At 37.4% G+C, this 10272-nt stretch overlaps 1 protein-coding gene and 1 pseudogene across 1 annotated transcript; one reads left to right on the top strand and one right to left on the bottom strand.

Moving 5' to 3' along the window:
* The first annotated feature begins 843 nt into the window (after positions 1 to 843).
* On the top strand, positions 844 to 2021 carry LOC132015195 (peroxisomal membrane protein PEX13-like; annotated as a pseudogene).
* Positions 2022 to 6358: 4337 nt separating this feature from the next.
* Positions 6359 to 7887, bottom strand: TFAM (transcription factor A, mitochondrial; the record flags this gene model as incomplete). The annotated part of the gene is made up of 1 exon (XM_059397662.1): positions 6359 to 7887. A coding segment is annotated over one exon (843 nt), but the record flags the coding sequence as incomplete, so codon positions are not given.
* Positions 7888 to 10272: the final 2385 nt, after the last annotated feature.

The following is a 10272-nucleotide window of genomic DNA, read 5'->3' as shown; positions in this document are numbered from 1 at the left end:
ATATTGCTATTTTTGTCTACCTGTTTAGCATTTCTTTAGCCACTTTAATAGATTTTGGAAAACGAAAAGGAAAGAAGTCTTCATCTCACCATTTTCAAAACTTTTTTTTCATCATTTGATTTTTATAGGGAGCAATGTCTAGTTCTAATTATTTTCCTCAAGTAGACTTTTTTGTTCTTAATACTCAGCAACAAACTTCATCAACAATCAATTCCCATTTTCCATTAAAAAAAAAGGGGACACATTCCTTCTGAATCCAAGATAACACTGTCAATAATAGTATTGGTTAAAAGTTGTGACATGTCTATCTCATATCCAAATTGTCATTCAGGCTCTTATAGAGGACAAGTAGGAGCTTTGCAAAAGTAAAAACTGAAGGTGAGGAGATAGCTTTGGATAAATCCTGAGTTGTTTAGGTCTAACTTATATCTGATACTAAGTTTATGCATAATCAGATGTTAATATCAAAATTAACAAAAAATGATGTTTTTAACTAATCTCCACTAACCTCATGTAAGTACCTTTGTGGTCAGGGTATAAATTCCGAAGTCATAAAAACTACTGGTCTCTACCACCAGTAAAACTAAGTATCTGCCACTAGTAAAATTCTTGCTCACCTTAGTTACACAACTGCTGAGAAACTGTTCTGACTGGTGACTGGGGGAAAAGAAATCCGAAATTGGTATCAAATGCTCATAATGTTTCACAATTTCTGAAGGATTAATAAATTTGGACCCCTCATCACTTAATCCCACCAAATTCAATGCACAAAACTCCAATATAAACAAGTTAATTTAAAAGAACCTCCCAGCACAGACTGGGAGCTGAGTGGAGGAGGAGGAGATGGCTTCCCAGACTCCTCCCCTGACCCCCAAACCCAGGGAGCTTGGCCAGAATTCCTGGAGCTTGGCCAGGATGAAGACCTGCCCCCATTTCCAATCTGCTGATTTGGGTCCTACTTTACTGACAAGACCTGGATAACCAACACTTACCAGAATGCCCCACCTATTCTTCCAAGGCCATCACAGCAGACAGGAAGCAGCAATGTGAATGCTTTCAGACCTGCTTACAGTTCATTTTCTTCAAGATATGGTGCCTGTGGAAATGCATTTTATGGAAGCTATAAACCTTATAGTTATGGAGATAATGGGCTTGGCTATAACCGCCTCTGTGTGATGATCTGCCACCTAGATTTATTCAGCAAGCTGAAGAAAGCAGCAGAGGTGCTTTTCAGTCCACTGAAGTATTGTGCATGTATTTGCCTCTTTGAGTATGATGATGGATGCTACCTTTTCAGCTGTCTGTATGTTTCGGAGCTGTACTGGATGTAGCAAATCATTTTTCCCAATTAAAAATACATTTCACAAAGGGTTTTTCAGCTTTTGCTTTAGTTAGGACTATAAGGTATCTTTACAAACAGTTGCAGTGGATGATTTAAGAGGCTCTGAATGAGGACCTTTGGGCAGAAAGTGAAGGAACTGTGGCTTGCCTTGATGATGAGGGCAGAGCTGCTAACTCAGCAAAATCTCGGCCAATGTTCTTATTCTTTGCGATTATTCTTAGTAGTCCTTACCTCATCTGGAAAATGCTGTCTACCCATAATGATGAAGTAACAATATGAACTGGGCAAGTGGTGAGGATGACCACATACTTGCTAGAGAATATGATTTTGCTGCTGTATCTGAAGAAATTTCTTTCCATGCTGGCAATATGCTAAACTTAACCTCTCAAAGAAAGCAACCCAAAGTGCATGGCTCGCTTCTGGCTAGTCTTGATGGTCAAACAAGACTTACACCTTGTAATTATGTCAAAAGTCTTGGTAAGAAGTACAGAAGCAGTGGAATCCAGCAAAATTTCCAAGCAGCAACAATCTTACCAATGCAACACTAATTAAAGTAGCCACAGCTGCTAATTCTTTGGATGAACTGGAATCTGCCTTTGAATCTGTTTTTGTTGAAACTAATAAGGTTCCAGTTGCACCTGATCCCACTGGGAAAGGGGGAGATAAACAAGATCTTTGATATCTTTCATGTTTGCCTGCAACTGAACTATACTTTTTAAAAATTCTTTCAAAAAAATTAATCTACAATCCAATGAATACATTTGTTAATGGCTATTCCAGGTGTTTTACTGCTAGAAATTATTAAAGTTGAACACTAGTGTGTTGGTCTAGTGACCTGGTTACATTTTACAAGTTGTTTCACCTAGATTTTAAGATTATGGAGCCTGCTACTGTTTTCATCTTAATTTGAAAGCAAGATTGATGAACTATAGAACAGAGTTTGCTACAGTAGGGGTCTTTTTTTTTTTTTTTTTTTTAAAGATTTTATTTATTTATTTGACAGAGAGATCACAAGTAGGCAGAGAGGCAGGCAGAGAGAGAGAGGAGGAAGCAGGCTCCCCGCTGAGCAGAGAGCCCGATGCGGGACTCGATCCCAAGACTCTGAGATCATGACCTGAGCTGAAGGCAGCGGCTTAACCCACTGAGCCACCCAGGCGCCCCAGTAGGGGTCTTTAATGCTTTTTAAAGTTAGAGCTTAATTGGTTTGGAATCCTTAGAAATCAAGTGATAACATAAATATGAGAACAAAGGGCTACTTTTTTTTTTTTTTTTTACAACTTTAAACTGAAGAGAAATGTTCTGATCTGTGTTAAATAAATAAGTAAATAAACAGAACCTTAGAGATGGCTATAACCAAATCAAGTTCTTTAATGTTAAGGCTGCTGGTTGGCAGCCTATATAATAAAAGGTCAGTGTGTCAAAACTAGTGACATCAAAACTATACACTCCTTTCTTTCTTCCCATATTTTATTTTTTTAAAAGATTTTATCTATTTGACAGATAGAGGTACAGTGAGAGGAAACACAAGCAGGGGGAGTGGGACAGTGAGAAGCAGGTTCCCGGCTGAGCAAGGGGTCTATGGCCATACCACCCTGAACACGCCCGATATCACCTGATATTGGAAGCTAAGCTGGGTTGGGCCAGGTTAGTACTCGGATCAGATGCTTTTTTCCCATATTTTAAACAGGATTTGTGGGGAAAGAGAAATGAAACTGGATAAATTCTAAATTCAGTTAATACAAGCAAAAAAGAATAAATTCCAATATTTTGTTGCACATCACCTAAGTTAATCAGAAACCATTTTATATAAGGGTGTTTCAAATGATGTTAAAGTGAAAAAAATGTTTAGCTTATTTAAAATTCTTGTTTAGGGTCAATTTTAAATATTTAGTTCTTTAGTCAGTAAATTTTTAAAAAAATATTTTAAAGTGTATTAGAAAATGGTTTTCTATTTTATGTATTTGCTATTAAATATTATCAGTGATTTAATCAATTACCAAAAGTACTTTGTGAACAATGTGAGACTGATGAAAGCAGCTTTGTATTATTATGCTGTTTTATAAATTCAAAGTAATAAATATGTTCATTTTCTTATTCTTTCCAAAGACTCAATTTTAAAAATATTCTTTACTGCTTTAAAATTTTAAAACACAGTCTGTGCTTAATAGCATTTTCAAAATTGTCTGTAAGAGGTTGGTGCTATGAAGAAAAGAAGGGAAAGTAGCTGGGGACAGTAAAGAAAGGAAGAGAATATTCTTAAAGTGAATGTAGATAAAATTAAGAGAAATAATGGATATCCTCAGTTAACTGTATAAAAACTTCCTACTGTTTCGGCACAACCTGGTGGTGATTGTTTTAGGTACAGCAAATGTCAGAAAAATCAATAAAACTTTCTAGTTACTTTAAATCCACTTATAGTACTACCCTTTTAATTCACAAATTTAAATACACACATTCAGAGCAACTATAAAAACATACGCCTTATTTTTAAAGTGGTATTTCCAAAAAAGGATTAGCCAAAAACAACAGCAAAATTACATGATCATAAAAGGCTGAATGGGCACACAATATTCTTTAAGTAAACATCAGAAAGTAAAATAATCACACAGACCTCTATTCTGTCATCAAAGTACTTCAAAAACCTAATATTGGTACTCCTCTAAACAATAGTACAAAAATCTCTTTATGACAAATCGCTTATGACGAACAGCATAAACCCTATTTCATTTCTTGAGCATCTTTCTCTCTAGCATTCTTCTGTACTTCCTACAGCACTTACTCTGTTGAAACAACTTAAACATCTAAAAACCAAGGCTCTATAGGAGTGGCCACTGGTTACTGATGTTAAATTCTTATTCTTTATAATAGAAACTTTGTGTATAATCTAGATGACATTTGACATATGGCATGCCAGTCTTCAGCATGTATTGAAGTTTAAGAAAGGTGTCGAATCAGATTATTCTAATATTTAAAGTATTAACAATAACATTGTTTTAGAAACAAAGCCAATCCAATACAATTTGGTATTATCATAATTTAGTTCTGCTCTAGCTCCTTCCACTGTTTTATACTTCCTTTTCCTGTATGAGAGTGTAAATACTTGAGAACCTAGTGTATACCGAACCTCCCAATATATTTGGGAAGATTTGATTTGAATGTGCTCAGTGTAAAATAGCATCCATAGGTAAAATGCTAAGAGCTCAGAAGGTAACTGCAAAGACGTGTTTTGTACTTTTGTCAGGTATTTACAAAACTCATTTCTCCATCTCACCCATTCTACAATATTTACTACCAGCACTGACACCTATACGCTCCCTGGGCTCATCTGAAGCACAGGACACAAAAAATTATTGACTGATGACTTTCGCCATTCTCCTGAAGAAGGTACATAAGGAGTAACATTCTAGATACCACAGGGAATGAGCACTTAATTCTCCTGGAAACCCAAATAGACTGGTAACAGTGCAGTTCCCTTCTTCCCCAAAATACTCTAGCCTCAGAACCATGGTGTATCTATTTTTTTTCATGGTGTATCTAACTAATGGCAGACTGTCCCGTATTCCTAACCACAGCACAAAGTTGTTTGAAAACACCCACCTTTATACATTTAAATCTTATTCTTCCTCTTAAGCTGTATTTTTTTGTCTTCAGTCCCTAACTTTGTCAAGCTCGGTGTACCTAAGTCATCTTTTTGTGACTTTTTACTGATTTTTCTATCCAGAAACAACAAAAATCTTCTAAGTTTTCTAGAAATTTAGAAACTGCCATTTCTCAACAGCTAGCATAATATAAAGCACATATAAATTTTGAGTTATCCTGTTCCTGTGAACTGATGATGACAGATGAATTATTTTGATCAAAAATGTGGTATGGATTTGAAAACCTTTGCTTAACTCTCTTAAAGGATAAACAAATGCTAAAAGCTGATAAAGATTTTGTGGTAATGTGCTAACTGGAAAGTTCCTGAAGTTCATTTTACTAACCCATAGCAAATACTTCAAAAGAATCTCATTCCACACTATGTGGACCTTTTTTATTATACTGCAACATAATGTGAAACTAAAGATAATTTTCCTGGCTAACACTGCAGAGTAAGTTTGCTTAGCTTTTTCAGTGGTCTGACTTCTTTTCTCTCTCTTTTTTTTTTTTAAATTTTTTTTTAATTTATTGACAGACAAAGATCACAAGTAGGCAGAGAGGCAGGCAGAGAGAGAGGAAGGAAATTGGGCTCCCTGCTCCACAGAGGAGCCCAATGCGGGGCTCGATCCCAGGACCCTGGGATCATGACCTGAGCCGAAAGCAGAGGCTTTAACCCACTGAGCCACCCAGGCGCCCCTGACTTCTTTTCTCTTAAAGTAAATGGTGACAAAGATTCTAAAACAAAAACCTTTGAAAGAGTTTTAAAGAACTATCCCAACACATTTATACATTGGAACACCAGTCATACCACTCTATAGGCTGACAAACTTTCTTTGTAAGGGGTTTGATAGTAAATATTTTAGACTTTAGGCTTTAGTCTCTGAAACATTTACTCAACTGTCACTGTTACCCAAAAGCAACCATAAACCATGAGTAAAAGAGTGTAAGTATAACTTATACAAGAGTATAAGAGTAAAAGTATAACTGTGTTCCAATAAAACTTTATGGACACAGAATCTCATATTAATTTTCCTGTGTCTTGAAACTTCCTTCTTAATGAATTAAAATTGTAAACACAATTCTTAGTCCCACAGACTATGAAAAGCAGCCACTAGGCTGGATTTGGCTTACAGGCCAGAGCTGCCTGTGTCTTATATATGGGTTTATATATGCTGTGCAAAACTTTTAAATCCCAAGCCTAAAGAGTTTGGAGACTTGTTTTTTAGATCACTCATTTTAAAACTTATACCATACAGGTTATCTACTTTATGGATAAATATACTCACATGAGAAAAAGAAAATAATTCAGAATACATACCTCTACTTAAAAAAGAAAACAAAATCTGCAAAATGAATGTTTCACCTTAAAACATATAATTAGGAAACATTTAAAATCTTTATTCTATGCAGTATAAAACAATATGCATAGATTTGGTACATAATTTCTTTGTTTTTACTCTGGGAAAAAGGCAATGAGGAAAAGGTTTATAAATCTCTCCATCCTTTTTATAAAAAACTGCAATTAAAATCAGCAATTCCTTGTATGTACAACCATCAACTCTGAATATGTGAATTACACCTAGGAAGTGGAATTTACTTAGATGAATTATGGGCGCTTTTCTAAAATGTACAATTATATCAGAGGACACTATGACTTCTACAATTTGGGACACTTTTGAATATGAAACTCCTGACTCCATATATATATAAGGAAACAAAAATACTCCTTCCAGTCATCAAGTATAAAAAAACTTCACAGTCTGATTTACCTTTATCAAAGGTAAAATGATTCACTGCTGCATTTCATGGATTATTTGGATCCTCAGTAGTTCCTTAACACAAAATAAATTTCGCATGAACTTTTTATCTCTTTGGGTTTTCCAAAGCAAGATACTAATACAAAATGTATTGAACTGGCAGAAAAGTCCATGGGCTAAAGAAAAAAGGAATTAAATATAAAATGTTCACCAACTTTATCCTTTCTAATTTTCAATAGCTTCAGGTATTGAGACCTAATTGGTTTCTTGTGTCTATCCATTATGAACATAACTCAATCTTCTATTTCAATACTCCTCAGGGTCGACTTTTCGTTGGTGCTTTACTGTGCGACGTAGAAGATCTTTTCGTCCAACTTCCATCATCTGTTCTTCCCAAGATTTCATTTCATTATAATAACGAATTTTATCATCATTAGCAAGCTGAATATATACTTGCTTTTGAGAACTAGACAGATTTTTCCAGTTTTCATTTATAGTCTTCAGCTTTACCTGTGATGTACCATCCTTAGCTTCCTGGAACCTTTCAGCTATAAAAATGTTATAAGCTGAGCGAGGTCTTTTCGGTTTTCCAAGCATTGTTAACTCTCTTTTTTTTATTAATGCTTTCTTTTTTAAACGTTTTTGCTGGATTTCTTTTTCCAAAGATACAATCTGACTTGGAGTTAACTGTTCTTGAATTCTGTTTATCTCTTCTTTGTATGCCTGCCAGTCTGCCCTGTAAGCATCTTCATATATTTTTTTCTCTGAATCAGGAAGTTCCCTCCATAGTTGGGCGATTTTTCTAATTAGTTCTGAATTTTTTGCAGCTGGGTTCTGAGCTTTAAATATGGGTAGCTGTTCTTTAGAAAACCGAACATATGAAGTCAGAGGCTTCTTTGGGTAACTATTCGCGGTGGATGAAAAACATCTCGGTACATACGCAAAACTGAAAGGAGAGCGCAGTCGACTTCCACAGCCCGCGCAGAGGTCCGATCCGGACTTTCCCAGGGCACTCAGCACGCTCCACACGCATCGGAAAGCGCCATTGCACCCGCCAAGTAAGCGACTGGGCGCCAATCTCGGCGAAGCCCTGCGGCACAAGAGAACAACTCCAACAATGACTAGAACCCGCTGGCGACCTTCCGCAGTTTACTCTCATGCCCGCCACTCGCGAGGCACCATGGGAAATCCTCTAGCATCCGGTTGGTAGTAGGGGGTGGGGCAAGGCAGAATTGACGCAGGCGCTGTAGTGGCTTCCCGGTGGGCGGGGCCGCAAAGTAGGAGGAGCTCGGGGGCGGAGAAAGGAAACCGCAGCCCGGCTTGCCTGCGGAGGGTCCTGGCCTTAAGGGGGCGCAGCTGAGCCACCTCTGCCCCCGGCCCCCGCCCCCCTCCGCAGTCTTTTACTCCGCGGGGCCAGGAGGCTGGTGGAGGCACTGCGGTGGTCTCAGCTGGCTTGGGCAGTGCTGGCTGGCGTCTGGCTGTGACGACCGGAAGGGCTAGTACGTAACAAACAAGTTTACTACGAGGACGCGGGATAACTGTGCGGCACCCGCTGCTCCGAGGTGAAGCTGGCGGGTGCCTGGCGAGGAGCGGAGCCGCTCAGTTCTAGCCGGAGCTGGAGCTCTAGAGCCCCAAAATACTGCGGGGGCGGGGGTGGGGGAGTGGAAGGTAGGGAGTGTTTTCAAACCTAAAAATGCAGATGTCCTGGCCTTGCCGCATTGCCTAATTAAGTATGTCTGTGTGAGGCCGGTGAATCTCTGTTTTCAACAAGTTCCTCACGGTTTAAAAAGTTCTGATGCCAGTGATCATGGGACCACATTTAAAGCAGTACTGATCTAGACGGTCCTCCCCTCCACTGCAGCTATCCCAGACCTGGTCTTCGAGCCTGACATCCAATCCTGCTTAATTTCTAGGAAGGGGACTTTGTCTAATTAGTTGTGCAGAGGCACTACCTAGTCCCAGCGTTCATGTTAAAGTCTTGATCCGGAAATGTTGCATCCCCTAAGATTCAGTTTCCCCCACTGCAGATGAGGATGTTGGACTAGATTAGTTTTCCCCAAGTCCTGAGAGCATATGGCAAATATTCTTTGAGCTATTGGTTGATATGCTGTACAACCATTTTCTGTGCAGACAATGGCATGAAAAAGATTGGGAAGACCTAAACTGAAAGTATCTAAGGATCAGCTTTTACATTTCTAATTATTTCCAAGATAGCCACATCTTGAAACCTCTGTTGGGTAGCTATAATTGTTAATTCTTAATTGAATAATTGAAAAATTCATACCACTGTAATTAAGCTGAGAGTCAACTGCCTTTCTGTAGCTTTGAAACATTGGCCCTTTAGTATTACAAAGGACTAAGCCCACTTCTTTTAAGTGGTAAGTAAGCAACTATTACTTTTTCTATCTATATTTTTTTATATATCTATCTATTTCTATCATCTATTCATAGACTGTCAGGGTTGAAAAGACCTTCCCAGGTCATCTGTTCAAACGTCCATCTTGTCATGAAAGAAACGAGTTTTTTTCTGATTATATAACTATGTACAAGGCCCCAAATGTGGGTAAAAGACACGACATTCCTTCACTCTCAGTAAAGTCTAATGAGAGAAGCAAAGAAATAAACAATTAAAATACATTGCCAAGATAAAGTATAGCACACATTTCCTTATAATTACATTTTAGCTGAATTCTCAATTTTTCTCTGTACTTTCTAGAATGTTTTTGTTCTTTCAGATGTTTGATAAAAGTTAAACTTCTTTTGGATATTTAAAAAATCTTTTTGTTTTAACGTGTCATTTGAGGGGTTCCTGGGTGATTAAGCCTCCGACTCTTGTTTTCAGCTCCGGTCATGTTCTCAGATTCCAGGTATCTATTGAGTTGCATAACAGGCTCCATGCTTAGCATAGAGTCTGCTTGAGATCCTGTCTCTCTCTCTCTCTGCCTCTCCCACTCATGCTGTCTCTCTCTAAAATGAATAAATAAAATCTTAAATATTAAAGTGTCATTTTGATAAATCTTCCTATACAGTTCTTACAAATCTGATCTATATTTGTTTTCATCAGATACCAATATTCCTTTACATTCATTTGCATGCAGTGTAATTTTATTCTGAATGCAGCATTTATAAAAATAATCCTACTTACTTACTGAAATTGCTTTTAACAAAAAGACATATGATTTCATTTATATTTACTTTATGAAATGTGAAGTCTTGCCACAGCCTTTCCCAGGGCTCTGTTACTTTGTTTTGTTTTAAATGTTTTAAATGTTTTATCTACTGTTTATCTACTGACTTCAACTATCAGTTATATCCTCATGATTCCAATATTTTATTTTGAATACAGACCTCATTTTAGTTCCAAATCTATATAACCACTGTCTTGTAGACATCTTTACCATCATGTCTCACAGATACTTCAATTTTCCCTGAAGAGAATTCACTATTTTTTCCATTTTGAACTCCTTGTCCTGATAAGAGGCACCAGTATCCCATTTGAATTATCCAAACTAATAATTTGATAAATCATTTTAT

This window comes from Mustela nigripes, chromosome 4, assembly GCF_022355385.1.
Source record: "Mustela nigripes isolate SB6536 chromosome 4, MUSNIG.SB6536, whole genome shotgun sequence".
In the NCBI taxonomy this organism is placed as follows: domain Eukaryota; kingdom Metazoa; phylum Chordata; class Mammalia; order Carnivora; family Mustelidae; genus Mustela; species Mustela nigripes.
The sequence above is the reverse complement of the archived record's forward strand: the minus strand, read 5'-3'. Positions and strand labels throughout refer to the sequence as shown.